General features: G+C 32.5%; 1 protein-coding gene across 2 annotated transcripts in view; it reads left to right on the forward strand.

Annotated features, from left to right (window-relative positions):
* The window catches only part of Hpr1 (THO complex 1-like protein Hpr1), a 39,944-nt gene extending 25,001 nt beyond the window's left edge, over positions 1-14,943 (forward strand). For both annotated transcript variants that reach the window (XM_067278718.1, XM_067278719.1), the window contains 9 exons: positions 2,092-2,158; positions 3,691-3,741; positions 4,451-4,551; positions 6,276-6,341; positions 6,414-6,479; positions 8,154-8,237; positions 8,312-8,465; positions 8,532-8,655; positions 14,543-14,943. In XM_067278718.1, coding sequence (XP_067134819.1) covers positions 2,092-2,158; positions 3,691-3,741; positions 4,451-4,551; positions 6,276-6,341; positions 6,414-6,479; positions 8,154-8,237; positions 8,312-8,465; positions 8,532-8,655; positions 14,543-14,853 — 1,024 coding nt within the window. In that variant the 3' untranslated portion in view covers positions 14,854-14,943. The remainder of the gene's footprint in view (positions 1-2,091; positions 2,159-3,690; positions 3,742-4,450; positions 4,552-6,275; positions 6,342-6,413; positions 6,480-8,153; positions 8,238-8,311; positions 8,466-8,531; positions 8,656-14,542) is intronic.
* Positions 14,944-23,840: the final 8,897 nt, after the last annotated feature.

Raw genomic sequence — 23,840 nt, forward strand, 5'->3', positions numbered from 1 at the left:
AGTAGTAAATTACAAGTATTTTTCAAAGCATTTAGATAGAATGCAAGCATGGATTGTAAATATAAATATGGCTTTGGTTGATCTTGAATTTAGTCTCTCTATCTTTGAAATTGATAGAGAAAATTGTTATGTTAAAAGTGACAAATCAAATATGGAAATAAATGTAATATGTAATAATTTATATGAAAGATTAATGAGATTAGAAGATAAAGAAAGAAGGAATATTGTAATCTCAGGCTTTGAGGATAACGATAAAATGGATGATTGTTTATATAAGGTTCAAAAACTATTTAACCATAATTTATAGGTTACAGATGCCAGTATTAAGCATGCTTTTAGAATTGGAACATTAAACCAAATTCAAAAAGACTGGTTATTTGTGAGTTGTTTAATTTTGAAGATAAATTAAAAGTATATAAAAATATTAATAATTTAAATATATTCATTAATGATGATTATTTGATGAATACTAGAGATATCAGAAACAAATTAAGTCCCTACAGTACAGAGGTGTGTTTAAAAGGAGCTAAGAGTGTTAAATTGCAGTACAATAGATTAATCGTGGACAATAAGATATTTGCCTGTAATTGCAAAAGTGAAATTTTCCAGACAGATAAAGAAGAATCTTTTTAGGAATATAGTTGATAATGATAAAGGACATGGTGGATGATCAATATAAAGCCCTGTACTTGGATAATATGAAACTTCATTTATACAATATAGCAGGTTTAAATAATAAATATTGTTTCTCTAATTTCTGCAATTTGATATATAAAATGGATGTATTCTCTCTAATGGAAACATGGTGCACAGAGATTCTGAGAGAATTTGTAGTAATTGTAGTATGCAAGTATATGAAACTTGGGAACATGTATTCTTCCATTGTGTGAAATTTGAAGCAAGTAGGAAAAGGTATTTGATGAGATTTAAGTTCTGGAAAGATATAATTTATTGTGTTTTTCAAAAATTGGTTTTTATTTTGTATTATCTTACACTAAGCTATTAAGTTAACTTGTTAAATAGTATTAACCTTAGTTTTAAGTCACAGTTTTATATCCCTTGTGTTGAACTAAGGTTCATGGAATAAAGAATTGAATTATATATCACACTACATAATACTCGGCAACCTTACAAAAATATTACTTATTTGTTCTAATTGAATAAGTATACAGAAACTGCAGTAAGGGTCTAGTAGATCTGCATGTGGCTAGTGAGCCACAATTGTTTTTTTATGACGTTAATAAAAAAGAACATTGATGATAAACTGTACGACAGGAAAATTAAAACTCAAAATCAACAGATCTCAATGTTAACCAGTGTATGACCATAATTAACTGGTTAACACTAATATCAATTAGTGTTATTGATTCTTATTTGTATGGCAGTGTCATTAAAATATGATTTACACGCACATGTATGTGTGTTATACATATCATGACTACAGCAAAATTGACATGTAGTGATGTCATAGTTAAGATAATAAGGAAGAATGAAGATTGATCCAATAAGACTTTATTTAAAAGGTATGAATATTCTTTGCTTGATGGTTGTATGTTAAATTTTTGTTAGTTTGTTTGACTGTATATCCAGAAATTAATTAGATAGTGATTTCATCAAAAATTTTGAAATGCTTAGCTAGATGAGGTCAAGTAGGTGATGATTTTAAAAATTTTTAAGCAAATATTTGGTTTAAAAGCATAAAAAATTGACAATAAATGACAAAGTATTTTTTTCCTGTAGAATTAAAATATTTTTCATACTGTAATTTTGGTACATGTTAATTATTTTTATTGTTTAATTGTTGTTATAGTTTTAATTAAAGCTGTAATAAAATTCGATTAAATTTATATTTTTATTTGTTGCTTAATACTTTTGTTAAATTTCCATTAATATTTTATAAAATTATTAAGCAGTTAATAATTTTAGTATTAATAGTTTTCACTATTATTTGAGAGATTCTGTATAAATTAATATTTTAACAGACTTTCTTTTCAAAAACAATGTTAGTCTTGAATATATAAATTTCATACATTTTTAGTTTTGAGAAGCTATTACTTAACCTTTATATTATAAATTAATATGACTTTTTAGGGATTCGTATGTGCTAACAGAAGAACAGCTAGCCTGGATTAAAGACACCACAGAAAGGATATACAAGGTAAAAATATGTAATTATGCATGTAGTACATTATAAAATTTAAAACTTATAATTTCAGTAATTTAGTTTTTCATTGATTCTTATATTAAAATAAAAAATTAAACTAATGTATGACCATAGTGGAAAGTGCAATTAATCCACACAGGACATAACTATCAAACAAAATACAAGTATAACGACAAAGATACAATGTCTTTTATTTAATAAATAAAACATAAATAAAATTTTGATATCTTTAATTTGTTAAATTTAATTTGTTTTTCTATAAAAGAAGCAAGTTGATCTGGATGGAGTTATATTAGAATAGAAAATTATTATTAAAGTCTAATTAATACTGATTGAAATTATTTTTGAGGTGGAGAGATAGCAAAGCTGCATCTAAGTGACTTACAGAATAGTGTTCATTCTCAAAATTTGTTTGATCAATTTTGATCAAACAAATTTTAATTGCGATGAGGAATCTGAAAATGTAATGAGGGTATATTTAAATGTAAAAAATAGGAGTCCGTTTTCGACCTATACAGAAGTATTAAAGCGCCAATGTCTGTGCTCTGTGATACGAACGAGCCTGCGTAATGGAATTTAGGCTTAGGGGTCAAAAATAAAAACAACATTGCATGTGCCTGACAGAAAATAGATGCAAAAAATGAACAAAACCCAAGAGACGATCCAAAAATAAAGCAATCAATGGTGATTGCTTTGTTGTTTTTGGTGCTTGATTGCTCTCTTCATACCCATCTAGTGTAAGGATCATTTCTCCCATGGCCAACTGGTAGAAGGATAGCCTCTTTTGTGGCAGCAAGTTGCAGGGATCACCTTTTTCTTTCTAGCTCTGCCTCAATTATATTGCAATATAACAAAGTTGTGCAATGTCTTAGTTTAGTTAGCTAAAATTAGGGATAAGTAAATTAGTAATAATATATTTATTGTTGATTATACTTGATAAATTTTAATGATTTAAGTCTAATTTGTAGAATAATGACAATCTCTCTCTCTCTCTCTCTCTCTCTCTCTCAAAGACTTTACACATCTGTGAATATTTTTTAGAATTTTCACCATAATTTATTTCTTTTCTTTAGCAATAATAATAATAATAATAATAATATTAATTTTATATAATTGGCATGATTTTGTAAATAAATAAATAAAATAAATCACTGGTAATTTCAGAAAGCCAACTTTTATTAATTAAAAGAAACGTTTTCAAACCTTGGCCAAGAAAATGGCCAAATCTTGATTGATAATATTTCTTTCTATTGCTAAACACCAACCAAATGCCAAAATTCTATCAAGCTAGTATCAGGCTAATTACTAAAATAAATTACGTTTCTTTCTATTAATAAAAGGTACAGAAATTGAACATTATGAATAATTTTATCCCAGTAAATTCTGAAAAATAATGTATTATTTATCAGTAATGTATTTTATATTAAATTTTTCTTTCTCATACTAAATTAGTATGAGAAAGAAAAATTACATAGTTAAATTATTTAACACAGATGATAAAAATTAATCTTAATTTACTGTATTAGTTGTTAGAGGAAACACCTCCCGATGGTGCATCTTTCGCCAAGCATGTGTCTGTAAGTAAAAACTTTAATTTATAAAAATATAATTTCTTAATTTTTATTTTTTTACTATGAATACTTCATAGATTTCTATTTAAGAAACATACATCAAAGTAGTTATGTTATATAATATATAGCAAATTTACATTGAAACATCTAATAAACACATTCAGATTAATGTAGATTACATGCTCATCTATATATAATTTCATACTGATATACATTGTGTAACTGACAAAATTATGCCCTTATTATGCCTGTAAGAAATACAAATTTATTGGAATAGATGGTATTTTATAACTTAGCTCCATTTTTTGTTTCAAGATATATATTTAAAATGTCAGACTTTGATACCTACAATTCTTATTATGAACTTGACAAGAGGTTTATTAAATGACAAGAAAGTATATCTTGATAAATGAGATGGTTAGAACATTCAATACGATGTCTTTGTGAAGTTAGAAAGCATTACTACAAAGGAAACAATTCATTGCAAATAAAAATTTTTCAGTTTCATAGTTTTTATTTATTTATAGAGAAGATAATATATAATTTACATATTTAAACTAGATATATTTAATTCTTGATTACAAAATTAGAGAAATTAAAGTTAGGAAAATAAAGTAAATATGTATTTTTGAGCTGAATTATATGTAATTATATTTGTTTCAATTGTTGAAACATACAAAAATATTTACAATATATTTATATTTTTAAAATTTAGCATATCCTGAAACGTGAAGAATATTGGAATAATTGGAAAAATGAAGGTTGTCCTAATTTTAAAGAAGTAAAACAAGATACAGAAATGAGACCATTTTTAAGGTAAACTTTTTTTTGAAGGTTGCATAAGACATCATATTAATCTTCTGTGTGTAAACTGCAGATACAGTTTTCTGTGTATATCCAATCTTCTAATCTTTATTCATTGCTACATTAATCTTAGCTCTGTTTAGTTTTGAATGGTGTTGTTTCTGTTAGTATCCATGTAATGTTTTTATGAAGACCATTGTTTATTAGTTGGATGTAATTTTTTTCATATACAATGACTTATTAATTTATGCATGTTTAATTTATGAAAATTTAAAATAACATGCAGCAACTGTATTTACAGAAATTGTTCTGAAAGGCCAGCATAACAGCTTACTATTTTCTCATTTTGTTTTGAAGATTGTCAATTGGTCCTCTTCTGGAAGTTCATAACTTTTTTTTTTACTTATTTTATAATGATTTGTTTTGATAGAGGACACTTCTGCAGTTCTGCTCTGTTAAGGATATTATGGTGCTAATTTACATTAAGTATGGATTTAAATTGCATGAGATAAAATCTTACATTTAAATATATTATTTCTTAATATAGTTGATAACCGCACACAATGGAATTTGATTATAATGAAGCACATGGTAAACTTTCTAGAATAATGAACATTTAGATTTTTCCCAATCCAACCTCTGTAGGAATCCATGACAAAATTTTTTAGTTTAATGTTACTTTTCTGTAGTTCCAAAGTAATAGAATTTCTGCAATTTTAACATCACTATAACAATTTTGATATAACTTCTTTCCCTCTTCTTCACTATTTTTTTTTAACTGGTAAACAATCACATCTAAGGGGAGGGATGAGCTCAGAAGTAACCAATGACTTGTGTTAATCTGATTTGTATTCTAGAACATATCAATTTTATAATTTTTTCATAAATTGTTCACCATCAAATTTTAAAATAAAATTCAATTTATATGTTATATTTTCGTAAAAAAAATGCATGATAAAATGAATTGGAATTATAATCAAAAGAAAAGAAATAATGCTTTTTATGAAATAATCAATTGTGCAGCAGAGAAACATTGACAAAATTAGCAGATTAATATTACAGAAAATTAATAGTAAGTCTGATTTAAGAATGCTTTTACTTATACTAAATATCTATTTGAAAAATTATATGCAGGCTGCGATACATTTTAAATCTTTGCTATATTGCTAATATATAAGATGTTAAATAAGTTAAGTTTGTGTTGATGCCAAATGCCGAACATTTTACTTTTCTTTTACATGAATAAATCAACAGTTTTTTGCAGAAAAGATCTGTAGATTAAATTTAAGATATTGTGTATTTATATACACAAATAATAAATATACTAAAACAGGGATGGTGAACCTATGGCACACGTGCCCAAAGTGGCACGTAAGAGAAATCATCTGGCATGTAATGTATCATACAATTTCTGTCTTTTTCAATCATCCTTTCTGTTTATCACCTGATCAACTTTTTTTTTCAATCAGATTTTTTACATTTATTCAAATTAAAGCGTATTCGTTTAATTTCTTTAAATATCATTATTTGAAGTCTAAGACATTGGCATGCATTAACATCTTTAAAGCTAAGTATGCTTACAATATGGCACACGGACTGAAAAAGGTTTGCCATCCCTGTAGTAAAATAATAATAATAAGTAAACATATACACAAATAAATAAAATATATATATATAACCTTTTGTAAGCTATAATTGATTTTTTTTTCTTCTTTAAACTGTTTTTTTTTTTTAAGACAAAAACGTAAATTAGGAAATGAAATTCAGGCTGCCATAGCTAAGAAAGAAGTATTAGTTGGGAGGTAAGCTATAAATTTTTCAAATAGTTTCTGTTTATTTATAAACGTTATTTCATAAAGTGAATTTTTTGTTAGCACTGAAATGAATCGACTGTGGAACCTATGTCCCGACAATTGGGAAGCTTGTCGATCTCAAGCTAGGTATAAATTTTCATTTTTGAATACCAGTTTTATTAACTAATAAAAAAAATATATTTTGGGAGCTTTGTTAACAATTCAAAAAGTCTAAAAAGATGTTATATATTTACAATATTTAATAATGTTATTCTTGGCATTGTATATTTTGATAAATTTAGTGAAAACTATTTTAATTACAGTTAATATAGATATAAACTTATAATTTTTGGGAGGTAAAATGTATGAAGCCAGAGATTTCTTAAAACAGATTAAAGATTTTGTAAGAACTCTTATTTATATAATTATTCAGAAGGAAGGAAAAAATACTTTGAATTCAAATTTGGAGAAGAGAAGAATTGAAGAAAGAACGATAAGTAGTTGAGGAGAAAAAAAATAAAAGCAAAATGAATTTTCCAATTTTGTTTTCAGTTTAATTCGGCTTACAGATTTCTTCATATTTCACTAGATCAGATTATTTTAACAAATATTGTCATCGATTATTGTAACTGCAAACTCTCCCCAAATTATAATTCAAATTCTAAAACTAAAAAAAAATTATTAAACTGTGGAGTTGGATGTGTAAAGGAAAATGTCCTTACAATCTCTGTTGTCAAATTGTAGAGCTTATAAAGATACCCACTGTTCCATACCAGTTAATATGTTATCTGACTGTCAAGTTATTGGTGGAGATATACATCTTGAAAATTTCTCCAACATCTAACTCAATCAAATCTGGGTCTTTCATTTAAATGGGATAATTCTGGAGGAGAAGGCATAAGGAGTATTGTGCTTGGTACATTAATTCTTTTTCTGGAATGGTGACTATGAATCATTTACGACCTGCATTTGTTGCTTAGAGCAGTGGTTTTCATTCTGCAAATCACTTGAACTGAATTGTAGACATAGTAAACTACTCGTATCCTTCTCTGCTAATTATCCTGTAAAAATCATCATAGTTATATGTCAAAAAATTTTGTTTATATAATAACCTAATGTAAAAGTTAAATCCTGGATAAAAATATTCCTTTTCCTGGCTAAACAGCATAGAATTGTATTTTAGAAAAATGACATTAGGTGAGTTTGTGGCCTGTGCTTGTGTACTGCTAATGGTTTGTGTATCATACTTTGAGAAAAACTACTTAGAGGTATTTTGCTTTGAGACTGATGAGAAAGTGAATTTTCTTTGGTTTTTCATAATTATTGAACTTTTCATTAATATAAGAATTAAGAAAACACCGAAAATTATTGAATTTAATTAATTAAACTTTATTATTTCTCTGAAAAATTTTCCTAAAATGGAATTTGAATGTGCAGTTCTTACCTAATGTGAAAAGGCAAACCAATTTCACTATCATGACCTTTTTTTTATTAATTATTAAATTTATAAAGTAAGATTTACACCTACAAATAATGCATATAAGAACTCTCTATACGTATGAGAAATCTTGTGTAAGTGATGTCTATACATGTGATTTCACATAGAAATAGAGCATACTTATATGAGTTGGTTGTAAGTGCAAATTCTGCTTAACAGATAATATCTTGTATTTATAATTTAGATTTTCTGATTGTTAAAATCCAATTATAATATGGTAAATTTTAAATAGTTTTGGGTAATTAATACTAAGTTATATTTATTATTAAAATTTATTTTGTAGAAATAAGTGCTTTAATATTTTTCTACTTTTCTACTTAAAGGTCTTTTGTGCCATCATTAGATACATTTTTTGAATCTGCAATTGAACAAGCAGATCCATCTAGCCAAATAGAAAATTCATTTAAGTAAGTATTAATGCTAAGATAAACCATTTTTACATTAAGAAAATTGAGTTAAAAATTAATACCAAATTTTTTAGGTATGTCCACAACAGTAATTACGGGTGGAGGGCTCTCAGATTGTTATCACAGAAGAGTCCACACTTTTTTACTCACAGTAATCAGCCCATTAAGAGCTTACCTTTATATTTAGAGAGTATGATTATGAAGTTGGCTAAAGAACTTCCGTTAAATGTGAGTATGTCGAATAAGTAATTTTATGTAGTTACTTATACAAATATTAAAAAGGTTATGTTACAGCAACATCATCAGCAGTCACAAGAAGAAAAACAGGATGTCGCTTCTGTCGCAGGGGATAGCGGAGAAGATAGTGAAGACGAATTATTAAAGAATTCGGATGAAGGAGGCAACAAAGAAGACAAAGGTGCAAATTTAAATATTATTTATATACTAATAAATTATTTAATTTTTGAGTTTTGTATAATATGTTTTGCAAAAATACATATACGATTACAAATTCCTTTAAAAATGAAGATTCTTGACACATTCTTTATTACATAATGCATATAAAGGTGATTGCTGTATCAAAGTAATTGCAATGTAAAGGCTCAGAAGACCAATTCAGTTTTGTAAAAATGCTTTTTTTTTTTTTTTGGTTTAATCCGAGGACTGCCAGCCCGTGTATTAATCTGTACTTGTGAGATTCCTCCAAGTGTGGCTATCACTAGCTACACTCATAATACTCGTATATACAAAATTAGTAGTGTAAAAGATTCAAGAAAAAATTCTATATTTGAAATTGGTTTTCTTAACAAGCAATGTTCTTTGATAATTATGATACCAAGTTTTGTGGAATGTTGTAATGCTATATTTGGATGTAGAATAAAGTATTCTAATCTAACCATTTTAAAACCGTAGAAATGAAATAATAGATTTTATTCTATGAATAACTAAAGTTATTCTTAATTAATAAGAATCAGTCTTCCTGCAGAAATGTACATAATTTCATAGAATCGAATACTTGTAATTAAATGATTAAACACAGTAGGCCAGATGGTTGAGCAATTAATGTGGCAGCCTACTGCTCTGGGGAATTCTGTATGGGTCAAAAAAGAAAAAACCCAGAAATTTTTAATGGGTGGTCCGTCCAGATATGTTAGACCCATCTCTTGTCACTGGCTACCTCTTGGTAGATCCTAGTTGAACTTCATAATGCGCTTGCTAAAAAAGTGCCCACAGGATGGAAAGAATTTTAAAAGAAGTGATTAGATTTGCTTATTATATAATTTTTAAAGAGTTCTAGCCTAGTCTTGCAACAACCTTTTATTTATAAAACATTTTTGGCTATCTGAATAGTCGTTCTCAGGCTCAAACATTCATGTAATAGAATTATTTTAAATTTAAATTTTAAAAGAATTCTATTTAAAATAATTGTCAGTAATTGTTAAAAATGATAAATAAAAACAAACATGAAAACTAATGAATTGTTCTTTGAAGATATCTTTATAAATTGTTCTGTTCTATAAGCTTTTTATACATTTATTTTAATTTCATTGTACAGTAGTGTTCTTTTGGAACATATGAATTCTTCTCATTACAACAGACCCCTTTAAAAACAGATAAATAATAAAAATTACAATTAAACATTATAAAACTTTTTTACAAAGAATTTCATATTTTTTAATGATGTGCAATTTTTTGCACAAGTGTTATCAGATTAATACATTTATTTACTTATACTGTACAAACCCAATTGTTACATATTAAAGCTAAATTGTATCGGGCTATATTACTTCTATTATTATTAATTAAATGCTAAATAATACAGCACCAGAGGCAAACTTTAGGTGCCATCTTTAATAATTTTAATTAAATTAATATTTTAGTAATTAATTTAGAAGGTTCTGGAAGAAAAGAATCAGCCCAAAGTGGGAATTGAACCCACAACTAGGCAATGTGATCGTGTAGTGAGCAGGATTTGCAGGTTTGAGTCCTGCTTCACGCCGATTCTTTTCTTCCACAACCTTCTAAATTAATTACACAGGTCTGCGATGAAAATATTTCCTGAAAACTAAGCATTGTTTCTGATGTATTTTTGGATGCTGATTTCAGAAAAAATAACCAAAAAATTCCATCACGTACAGTTTTTTCACAATATGAAATTTTCGGTTTTCAGTCTTTGTGTTTTTATGAATATACAATTAACATGTAATTTATTTTTGTTTGCCCAAATTCATTAATATATATATATATATATATAATATATATATATATCTTATTTTGTTATTTTATAATAAACAATTAATCAAATCTAAAAATGTTTGATACACATAAATAAAAAAGGAAAAAAATTAACCTATCAGCTGCGCACTCGATAATCCGAAACAACACCGCTGTTGCGTACAGGTTTTGTGGTTTTTAAAGTGGTTTTTTTAATTTGCGATATCTCGCTTAAAAATTGTAGTAGATATTAATCTGTTTTCAGTTTTTTATCACGTACGTATTACACTTTACGATTGTTAACTTCAAAATATTATGTACGTTTAAAAAAATTAATAAAATTTAAGATTTTAAAATATTTAAAAAAAATCGTTTTTTTATAAATTTTCCATTAATTTGTTACATACGTTACTTAGACATGTATATTTTCTGTCAAATTAAAAAAAACTGCAGCTTTTTAAATCAACGTAGAGAAATAATACGGCCTATAGATTATAACGCCGATCGGCGTGGGGGGTGGTGGCCTTTCTAAATCTAGGTTAATACACTTTTATTACTGATGATGTGTATTTGATTCTATTTATACGTTATTTAATTTATTGTACTAATAGTAGACTATAATAAGCGATTATTACTTTATTATATTAACGACTATACATGTATATTCTTATGTATTACTGAAGTACCACCATAACCGGAAGTACTTTGTTTTTTGAAAGATTTATGGCCGAATGGCTTTAAAAACAAGCTTATTTGTTAAATAGGATAAACATACATAAAAATTTATTAAATTCATGCTAAAAATAGATAAGAATAACGAATTATAATTGTTTGTTTACGTTTGTAGCTGACAATGTAGCTCGAAGTTGGTATAACTTTTTCCAAGAAAGTTCCCACCCCACAAACCCAAGTCGATGCTTATTGGTCAAAGGATAGTCATTTAGCTATAATATACCAATTAGAACTTAACGGGCATGCTAAGTAGGATTTTATTGTCAAATGAACAAAAGAAAGGTCTCCCATAGACTTAACACGGAATGGAGTTTTGTGCCTAAATTTAAAAATACGGGGTGGTAACAAATATCTTATTCGTTGAAACAGACTTAGTCTATGTAAATGAAAGCCAATCAGTGCTTAAATCGCCACCAACTAGTTAATTTCGAAAGAAAATTGACAGTTACTCCAACTGAAGTACTCTGCAACAGTTTAATGAAAACCGGTTACTCCAATAGCAGTACTCCGCAAACAACTGGTTAATAAAATAGTGTAGACAACGAGATGAAGTTCATTCATTCTGTCACTTCCTCTTAAGACAGACAGCACTTACTTCATGCATTTCCTGGATTAACTGCAGCCAAAGTAAAGGAAGGTGTCTTTGTTGGTCCAGATATTCGAAAATTTATGAAGGATGAAAATTTGAAGCATGTATGACAAACGCTGAAAAGGAAGCTTGGAGTTCCTTTAAAGAAGTTGTTAATAAATTTCTGGGAAATCGTAAGGATCCCAACTTCAAACAAATTGTACAAATTATGCTTGAAAATTTCAAAAAATTAGGATGTTCTATCAGATTAAAAGTTTATTTCCTGATGTGTCATCTGGACTATTTTCCTGAAAATCTTGGTGCCGTCAGCGAGGAACACGGCAAAAGATTTAAGCAGATGGAATGCAGATACAAAGGTAGATGGAACAAGAACATGATAGCAGATTACTGCTATCATGTTCTTATCATGGTCGCTACATAGAGAACAGCCGCAAGTTACACACAGAAGATCTGCTTCCACATGGAGTTTTCAACACAAAAGAAAAAGGTACTACAAAGCCTTAGAAACTTGACTTTGTGCGGCCATTGCTGAATATCCAGAATCATATGCTTTTGTACTAACGACAGTAAACGACTCAGTAATGTAGATTCTAAATATATATGTGAGTATTAAAGTAATTTTTCACACAAAACTTCTTACTTATTACTTTGTTTTACTTCCTAGAAATGTATTTACATGGTATATAAAGCATTATTTTTCTAAATTTTCAAACGCAGTTTTCAAAAAACTGTTACGTGATGGACAAAAATGAATGGCATATTTGAAATTAGCATACCAAAAAACATAAAAGTCAATTGCTACTTTGCAGAAAATATTTGTTCACTGAAAATTTGCAGACCTGTGTTATTAAAAAAAATATTAATTTAATTAATTATAATTTTTAAATTTAGCAAGAGATGGCACCTAACATCTGCCACTGGTGCCGTATTACTTAGCATTTACTTAATAATAGTAGTAGTAATATAACCCGATACAATTTGGTAATTGCCTTTTGTATTAAGTTAAATAAATAAATAAAATCGAACAATGTCACGAGGACAGTATTAGCCTCCTTCAATACAACAGGTGTACATAATAAAATCCATTAAAAGTAATTTAAAGCAATAACAAGTAAACATGTAAAAAGCATATTGAAAAACATTAGACAATAAAATTCAATGTTAAGGAGTATAGAGGTCATTATGGAATTCATGGCAACAAGTTTTTTCTGTGAAACATACAGCAACACAGTAATTCTAGAATATACATTTGAAAGCTCTGTCGGATGTTCTCCCAAATATCACAACTATATTTGTCTGGGTCGGCAGGAACCGGAAAACGCATATATGGAAATTAATTATCATTTGACTAGCAGATAAGCCCGGCGTTGCTCGGGCAAAAAGTAACGATAGCAAAGATTAAGATTATTACATTATAGCCAATCTTACCCGTTTTCACAGAATGCAAGAACTTGGTCCCCCCGTTTCCAGACTAATTAGAGAATTTTTAGACGGGTCTAAAAATATGTTCGATTTCCCGCAAAAATGCAAAAAACCACATCTGCGTCTGTAAATCTTGCACGTCGCTTTCTCTTAACACTTTCATTGTTAACACTTCAATTGTTAAGGAATACACTTCTTTCATCCCCATGTGGTACCCTACTAAAATGCAATTAAAAGCAAAAAATTGCATCTAAAATAGTACAATAGAAGCCGAGTTCTTTAGGATAAGTCTTCGTTCTTTCCCTCTCCCCACGGGGGGAATTACCAAATATCCCTCCTTAGCATGCATTCTTGTGGCGTACTGGCATACTCCATTAAACGCAGTCAAAAACAAAAAACCTCATCTAAAATAGTACAGTAGAAGCCGAGTTCTTCACTTCCATCGTTACTTAACATTTCCATTGTTAATACAGCGTACACAATGAACAAAAATTAATGCAGTAATACACAATACAAACTACTTATACTTTTCTTTAGCTTCCAGGATTGTTTGTAGTGTCTTGCCAGTGACGGAGAAGGCAATAAATGCCATTGGCTGTGTGATTCACTCGTGTGTCATTGTTGCTATATTGATGATGAGATATCTCACTAAAGTGTAAGAGGTAAGAGATATCTCACTAAAATGTCATCAATGCATTTTCTTCATTTAGAAAGTGTTTTCCATGCAACGGCTTCTTTTTTTTTTGGGAATCAAATTAAAGTCGCACGGACTAGTACGGTCTGGTGAATACAGAGCACGTTCTAAGACTTTTCACTCCCAATATAACAAATCCTTTGCAGGATGTTGTATAAGGTTTTGCATTATCACGAAGAGTTACAGTACTCGGCCAGCAATTCTTCAAGTTTCTTCACAAATGGCTCGGCTCGGCTAGAACTTCAGAAACGATTTGCAATATTCGACAGTCACGGTACGGCCATAATTAACTGGGCGACACAAGAATTCCTCGAGTGCCATAAGCCAGAGTTTCGTATACGATTACATCCGTACGTGAAATCTGGATACCGTAACCGACAATAAATCTGTCGGGAGTCGAGTTTTTATCTCAATTTCTCCTCCCCCATACATATCTAAATACGTTAATTTTTTAAATATCGATATTTGTATGGAATTATGACATTTTCATCCGCTAGATAAACCTACATTATTAATTTAATCAAAAATAGTATAATGTACGGCAAAAGATCCATCAGAATACGGTTTAAGGCATAAATTCTGCCGAGACTTATTTATTTTATGGTATTTGTGACAATAATAACTATTGTTTTTTTTTAATTTGAACAATTTCAGATAGGAGCAAACACGTCAATCCGTTGACGTTAGAGAACGTTCTTCAGATGCTGTCCGTAAAACTACAGAGAGACTGGAAAACCGTGGCTCCGAAATTGGGTTTCCAGCCGGACGAAATTTTATATTTCGAGAACGAACTGCAGAGTCCGACACAACAGGCCAAACACATGCTGACGGTTTGGGTGGAGCAGGAACCGGAGACCGCCACGGTTTCAAATTTACAAAAGATTTTAAACGAAGTCGCTCTGGAGGACATCGCCAAAGAATTAAATAACGTGGAGTCGCTCAATAAAGTACAAATAAAAACTTAATGTTCGAATACAATAATTTTTTATTTATATAAATGTTTGTACTTAAGTCATTAATTATTAGATAAATAAATTTTATAGTAAGAAAACTTATACTCTAGAAAAGAAATTTTTGTAGCGTTGGCTATAATGCAAATTTCTCAAATTGTATTTTCCATTCAGTATTTTATGCAATAGTATCAATTCATTACGTTCGTTTATTATAACAATACGAAGTACTCGTATAACACGCTACATTGTTTGGAGAGACGCTTCCAAATATGCCATTTTCTATATACCAAGCACCGAATATAGGAAATTATATATTTTGAAAAAGCTATCCGAATAATAAGGCCACGTGTAACACGACGACTATTTGAGAATCGGAGTGCAGAAGTACTTAATACGAAATATTAAAAATTTGTTACCGATCTTTCAAATAACCTCAAAACGAAACATTCACGTGGTACAGTGGCGCTTTATCCTACGGACAAAAAAGAGCAATTGCCTGGGAGGGTGCCTCTAACCAATCTCATAGTGAAATTTTAGGGGGAAATATTTCTATAAGAAAAATGGCCGAAGTCAACACTATACGGGCTTCTCTAATTCAAGTTTGCCCGGACGTGCACGAAGATATAACGCGCCACCGACGTGGTAGGCGTGAATTTCGCAGCGTATAACTTTAGGATTAAATTCTACAGGCCCAAAAATATCAGTGTTTATGATTTACTTCAGACGATTTATTTAATTATTTTTTAAGATTTATGAAAAGTTTCCCTATACAAATTGCAGAGCTGTGGTAAGTTTACAAAAATATGCAAATATAGGAAACGAATTTGCATTCAGTCCAGGACTGTGTTTTCCCGATGGATGTTCGGCTCCGGAAGTAAAACAAGGGATTCGTTTGGGTTCGTTGGTTTAATTTCATTTAATTCGATTTTACGCGCAAATCGTAATTGAAAACGCAATTAATTTTTTTTAAAGTTATATTATGTCTATTGATAAATTATTTTCAAAAATGCCACGACCGACATTTTTAATTACTCGCAATAGGAGTTATTAAATATTTCCCATAATAAAATGTTAAATGTGTTTAATTTTGACAGTTTCTTTCATAAATTTAGTTAAATAAGATTTTAGAAATCAATAAAAAGTCTATGATAAATTATAATTAACTTTTTTTACTTATTTCTCTGTGAACGAGTTTAATCTATTCTCTAGTGCAATTCATAAAGACTGAATAGGAGTAGAAAATAAACTAATTAATCTGAACTTATTTACTTAAATTACTGAATTCAGATAAGATTTAGTAAGGAAATACGTTAATTAACTGAGAAATATTCATCTAAAACATTGGCGGAAAGTATTTTGCGTGCAAATACATTCAAAATACAATAAAATCCGCTTATTGGAATCGAAGATATTGTTGTTGGTCGTCTAATGTTAACGGAATAAGCGCATCCAAAAACATATAAGTTCAAATACACTCGTAAAACTTCCTTTATTATAATTAGAGTTTGGATTATAGATTATTATTTTCAGGTAATTAAGCGTTTTTAGGCGGTCTTTCGCTCTATCGCCACTTTAATATGCGAAGAGTAATCGTTATCGATGCTTTTAAACGTTAGAATGGATGAGTGAAGAAATAGATAGGACAGTAAGGAATGAGTCAGGCCCTTGCGCAGAGTTAAGGAAAGACAGACAGACAGACAGTGGGAATTTATAAGTCTACAATTTTTTCAAATTATAGCCCAACAATATGAGAGCCTAAGCAGGAACTGAACTGGTAAAAAATAAATACAGGTATACCTCGTCTTACGTCTGTAATTGGTTCCAGGGGAGGCAACGTAAGTCGAATTTACTTGTGTAGTTACGACGTAAGTCGAAACTACGACTTACGTCGTAACTAAACGCCAATAATGGAGGAAACGCTAATAATGAGCACTTAAAGACCGCTAAATAAGACGACAACGCAGAAACACAGATGTTTTCATGGTTCGTTCCCTAGGATTTATGATGATTATATTAACATTTATTGTAAATGTACACATTTTAATACGATTTTATGCTCTTTCAACGCTTTTCTAGTGATATCACGACTTCAATGTTTATGGCGGACGGATTTAAAGTCGAATAAACTGACTTAAACTCGATTTTTATTTTTCCATATACTTTTTTGACAAACGACGTATAATCGGAAACGACGTAACTCGAGGTATACCTGTATAAATTACAGACTGAATAGCACGGGATAAAAGAGCTTAAATAATCAAAATCAAGTGATTTTAATTCACTTTACTCTTCTATCTCTCTGCTCTTTTAAGAAGGCTGACTTCACTTTAGTATTTGAAAACTTTTGAATGCCCTACCCGAATTCGAACTCATATCCCTCGGAGCAGCAATTGACATCCGTTCCATCTGGATCAATCGCCATTTTACACTCATTAGAATTTCCAATTGCGGATTGAATAAAGTCGTATTAAACAAATCATGAAATTAATTGATCTAAAATTTAAAACTCTGTCTTTTCTTCTCTGTTTAAATAAATTAAATATAAAGGAATTTCGTTCGTGAATTTCACTAATGCTATGATTATTAATCCATCAAATTATTATTATTTAAGATGGTGACGCGTCATAGTTACTTGTTACACAAATTACATTAACAACATCGAGAGAAACGTGAAGAGAGTTAAATACACGGCTCTTCGCTTGCCTTTCGTCGTTTCTCGACGAATGACAACCCAGAACTCACCACGTGGAGGTGGCCGTGTGAAAGTTCCACCTAGAATTAGAATGCGTGTAACTCTGCGCGTGAACTTCGCGTGAACTTCACCCTAATTCATACACTCGGAATGTTTATTAGGCCCGCTCTTATAATACAAAACTCAAACTGCAACATTTTCACTTTGATCGATAGGTACGGCCAATTTATAGTGGGGCGTGATCTAATTTAGAGTCAAAATTACCGAAGATCTTCACAACCTTATTCGTTTATAAAAGTCTACTAATCCACTCTTATAAAATTATGCTGCAAAACGTAGTTATATATATTCATGATCTAAAAACCAGAAAGATACTCTAAATTTTCCACCATCCTCTGTTTGACATTCTCACCACATTGTACAACTGCAATGTGGCGAGAATGTCAAACAGACAAGACAAACCACGCAGAGGGAGACCACTGTGTGGTTTTCTGCTGCGCGATTTGTCTTCGATGCTGGTTTGCCCTTCTTTAAACTTTTTCGTCGATCTGTTACATTGCTTCGTAAACATTCTGTAGTCTTCTGTGGATGTCGGACGGTCTGCATCTTTCCTCCAAGAACTCAATGACGGCACGTTGCTTCTGCTTGGAATCTATTATTTGCCCGCAATGAAGAGGGATTACTGTAGAGGGAGTGTTACTCTCCCAACGCGCATCTTGAACGACTCGTGTCAATTAATAAAAAGGTTACTTTTGGTACAGCTCCCGTATTTCCGTGGATATTTCAAATAATTTTCGCATTACGACAACCCCAATTATTTGCGATCGACAAAAAAAGATGCTGCAATCGAATTGTTAGCTATAGCCCGTACACAACTCATCGGCGACTGTGCAGAATTCATGTCCTACTTTCAGACGAGAGATACTGTAATAAAGTCGAAAACTAGAGTTAGTGAGTGAATGGTGAAAATCACAGAAATTCAAGTTCTATTTTTAAACCGAGTCTTGTGGCGAATTCAAAAAGTAGAATCGTCGCATGATTGGCGAGAAATACTGCTCCAATTCAACACTTTTGTTCGTTTCCTCGTACATAATTTGTTAACTACTGGTGGCTTCGATCGATGAGGACAAAGCTTCCTTACTGGCTTAGAATCACAGATTATGCTAACGTGCAGAGACGAATAGTGGACAGTGAATATCGCAAAATCGTTGTCTTCTTTTAACATGATCAGAATCTTTGTAATTTGATTGCCCCTTACATGGTTCATCGATAACGTAGTGTGGAAACCTTTTTTTTTTTTTTTTTAAAACTCTTTCCGCCCTGTGGGCACCAAGAGGGCCTCTTTTAGTAGGCCCATTATGGGTTCGGCCAGGCCCACAATGGGGCGACCGGGTGGTGAGGGACGGGGCCCGACATATCCGAACGGACCACCCCCCGAAAAATTCCTGGGGATTATTCGACCCGTTCGGATTCGATCCCGGGTCCCCCAGAGCGGTAGGCTGCCACCTTTACCGCTCGGCCATCCGGCCGTCAGTGTGGAAACCTTATTGCGCTTCATAGAATTCAATAAAACTAATCAATTCGTAACTCAATATTTAAATTAATTTATTAAATTGATGAAAATATTCGAAATATAATTGCAAATTACCTTTACGATTTCAATCTTATGATATTTCTCAAATAATTGATAGAACGATTTCATTGTTAATCGATTTTTATTAAACAATAATGATAAAACACATTATTATTCTTTGTTTGAAATATGTTCCACGAAGAACTATTATTACGTATTTTACAATTTAATTACTTAATTAAATTTTAAGTGGAATAAATTTGTGTTTTGTGCCCGGGCAAATAAACCCTGATTGCATTGCACAAATGGCTCTAGATATTTCTTAGGAATTACACTATCGAGATGCGTGATGAATCCCGTGTACGATATCAATTTTGAAATCCCCCGAAGGGTCAGCATCCGCGATCGCTATCCACGACCCTGTGTATAAATGTTGTGTACTTTTATTTTAATTTTTGACTTTCTCTGACCTTTTGGTACTGAGTTTTTAGCATACCCATTATGGGCTTGGGTGAGGGACGGAATTCGACATATCCAGGATGGACCACCCTCCGGAAAATCCTCGAGATTTTCCGATCCGAGTCCACCATAGAGGTATACTGGCATCTTAGTTTGTCGGCAATCAGACCGTGTAAATAATGTGTTACTCATTACAAAACCAACAAATGAATTAAAATGTACTCCAGAGGTAGAATTAGCAGAAAAACTAATAATCTTGGGTGGATGAGCACTTCTTACGCCTCATCGTGAAAATGTTTGATTTCACTGGATAGGCACTTTTCGATCTAAACGTTGTTTCGAAGGGGGAGAAAGGGGCGAAAGTTTGGATAATTTCTAGAAACATTCAATTATTGAATACTTTTAATACTATTTACCATTCTGAGGACATCGAGAAGTTTTCTTTTTCTTTTAGAAATTTGACAAAGCCTACAACGGAGCAAAAAATGCGATACGAGGTGTGTCATAGCCGAGTAAACCAGCCCGTGAAACGAACATATTCAGATGTGAATGAACTAGTCATTAGTGTCATAATTTTGTATGCTACTAAAGACACTAAAAGATTTACGTAGACCCACTCCCCCACGTCGTTTAAGAATTTAGGGGAGAAATTCTTTAAAAAGTCAGATATTCAAAATGAAAGAATGGTGGCTTCTCCCGGGCTCAATCTGATTTATCCTCTGTGTCGATTTCCCTGTTGTCTCGGACTTCATTTTCGTCCCGCCCTATTATAAAGGTTATTCGGTTTTTTAATATTAACTTTATTTAGTTTGATGTTGGTTAATACGCGAAACGTGCAACCCCGACAGCGACCGACGAATCTCTCCGAAAAGCGAAATTTTGGGAATTTGATTTATTTTATCCGATGGACGAAAAAGATATTTAACGACTTATTCAAACGAATCTCGTGCAATTTTCGACGGTGTCTCTTACCCATCGATTAGTTCGGTGTGGGAAGAAGCCGTCGAGCGAGAGACTGCGGATGAAGATCTTCCGACATGAATGTAGCGTGGCATTTTCCCGGAGTGCGCGGGAGAATCACGGACTCCGGGAAAATGCCACGCTACATTCTGGGTCCTGTCGCACTTAGCCAAGGTCTTCGGGGGTCATCCGGCCTCAGACCTCGTTGTGGAGGTTGAGGGGAGTGACAGTTCGTTCGAGTTGTCACTTCCTGTTTTCTCGCGTTCTACCTGTTCGTCCGCGACGGGGACGCCACTGCCTTCCGGAAGTCGGAACGGGAGGAATCGGAGAACAGAGCCGCCGAAGTTGAGGTCCGTGGTTTTGTTGCTGCGGACGGCTGCGGTCCCCTTGGCCTAGGCGGTGATCCTCTTCAATTTTCCTCAATTCGTCTTTCTTCGTCCGGATGCGACATTCTTACCGGATTAGACACCTTTTCCCCGACGTGACCGTCTCTTACGTGACTACGGACTTGTCTCCCGAACGTGACATTCGGTCGACGACAACGGATTTGATTCCCGATTGTGACATGTTTACTCATTGGACGCGACATTAGGCAGACCTTTCTTCCCAAAAGCTGTTACGAGGATTGACCTTCCTGTTAGGTTAGGTTAGATTAGGCTAGTCAGGTCCTTTGCTCATGACACTGTTCGAAAAGAAAGGCTGTCTGATAAAGGTAATAATGTTGACCTTAGATAATAAATGAACTTCTTGCTTTCTCGCTGTGTTTGTGTTTTGTAGGAGCATTTGACAGGGAGAAGAATCTCCTTTTCCAACTTTACCACGAAGAGGACGAAGTAGCCATTTATCATACAAGTGAATATTTCCCGAAGTCTCCGATGGCAAGAACTCTTTCGTTTTCTTTCTCTAAGTGTCTTATTCTCGTATCGTAATTTATTGGGTTTTTTTTGTCTTTAGACATGCCGAAAGATGTACTTGGATCACACGGACACGACATCACTGTACACGAAAATATACACCGTTTAACCTTTACTCCAATTCTTGCACTCACGCACTTACACGTCAAACTCCTCGTTCTCTGTAATTCGACAAAATGAAATAACCCGAACACTCGCTTCCCATCCAACCTCTGGGTCCTCGTCTCGTTAAGTGAAAATGCCAATTTTAAAGATTAAAACGATTTAAATTGGCAGCCGAAGGGGCCGAATTTTTCTGTTATTCTCTGGAAATTTATTATGGTAAGAAATTATCTGCACACAAATCTGGCTCGTATCTACGCTCTTACCTAAGAGCATTAAAGATCTTCGGGCTAATCGTATACAGTAGACTCCCCTATAACACGGGTTCATATAACACGGTTTCCTACAACGGCGAAAAAATTGCGATCGGGTTCGTATAACACGCTAAAAGAGATTCGTATAACACGGTAAAACGTCATCGCCGACTCGTGTCGTGACAGGATTGGTCGATTCTGGACCAATAGTGGACGAGAGGCCGAACTACTTGCCGCTGTCCAGCGCCAGGCGTATATACGGAGAGTTTAGCCGGGAAAGTATTGATAAATTTTTATACAGTTCTTGTGAAAAAAAAAACATTTGCAGTATTATTCAACGGCCATAAAAATTATATTTCTATTAATGATGTCTCCAAAGTTCAGCGAATTCTTCGCAGAAAGATTAACTTATCAGGAAACACGCCGTTCGATGAGTCGCTCCGCGACGAAAACAAGCTTAGGCAATGGCGTCTTCGAACGGTGCACACTCGGTAAGTAATTCAACAATTTTTTGTTTATAGCATAGTTTATATGAATTATTCTCAAAAAATTATACGTGATTTGGAAATGTTGAGTCAAATTAGTCTAGAATCGATTAATTTTATGGAAGAAAACCTTTTAAACAGCCATAGCCCCTAAACTGCACACGTGCCGGGCTGTGATTGGCTCATGTATTTAAGAGACTCGTACAACACGGATTCATATAACACGGAACGTATCTACCGTGTTATAGGGGGGTCTACTGTATTTCATCACATTTGCAATATGGCAGCTGGTGACTTTCTGTTATGTTTTGTTTATCGAGGGCACAAAGAGAGAGCTGTTTTAATCTCAGCCATCCTTGTTTTCTCAAGATCCACAATGTGGACTTGCTGGACTGTATGGGTCGGCACTTGACACATCAAGTACAGATCGTCCCGGGTTCTTCAACAGCCCGAATTCGATCTCAGAGCGGTAGACTGAAGTCTTAACCTCGCAAACATCCGGCCTCACCTTGCTATACTAGGTGTTGAATATATAACAAGTAGCGACACTTCCACATAGACAGTTTCTTATTGATTGTACAGTACACTAGACATTTCCACATAAATTGTTTATAGTTGGACTGCAATGCCACATAATATATTATTTTGGCGGGAAATTGATATTCAAAGTACACCAGTTTGTTCATGACGCGTTTTAGGAACTTAAGTATGACATACAGGGCCGGATTATCGAATAGGCAAAGTAGACAAATGTCTAGGGCCCATAATTCGGAGGGGCCCGGCTTCAGTGCAGAAGATTTCTCTGTTTCAAAACGAGTTAAAAATTATTTAAGAAATTAGATAGGACAGAAAAGGCTGTATTTAACAATTCCTACTAAGCTCCGCTCGACTAGCCATTATCTAAAGAAAAGAAAAAAGAAAGGTCAACACCACCCGTGCTTCAGAAGTAATGTGCGCCACGAGATCTCTCGCACCATCTAGAAATATTCGTAGGGCCGCCTCTCGTGGTAGTACTGATGTATGGTTATAATTTATTTTCTAAATCTAAACTTATACGTCGCGACATCGCATATTGGATGTAGCGTTCAAGTTGCTCGAGTGCGAAGATATTACAATTCAATAGTGTTTTATAAAAGAGTTAAAAAGGGTGACACTACGGTGTGACTTGGGGTGACACCACGATATCCGCACCGGGTGTCACCCATGCTAGCTACGCTAATGTCACATTATATAAAATTTGTTTAGAAGCAACTTATTTAAATGGGGCCCCAATTTAAATTTTGTCTAGGGCCCGCTAGAGGCTTAATCCGGCGCTGATGACATATATTGAGGACGTTCTGTATTTAATAATAACAGATGAAATTTCATCCAATAATCTGGTGTATTATATCAGGAGTCACGGTAGTGACTCTCCGACAAGTAAAAAGTCAACGACTACATATACAGAAATCAGAGTTGCCGGTTTTCGGGGTCGATTTTTCCTCCCCCAAACACCTAAAGTAATTTCGAATATCTTCGAACATAGGACATTAATTTAAATACAACACAGAATTACTCTAA

Source organism: Centruroides vittatus, unplaced genomic scaffold (assembly GCF_030686945.1).
Source record: "Centruroides vittatus isolate TY-2023 unplaced genomic scaffold, ASM3068694v2 contig_817, whole genome shotgun sequence".
NCBI lineage: Eukaryota > Metazoa > Arthropoda > Arachnida > Scorpiones > Buthidae > Centruroides > Centruroides vittatus.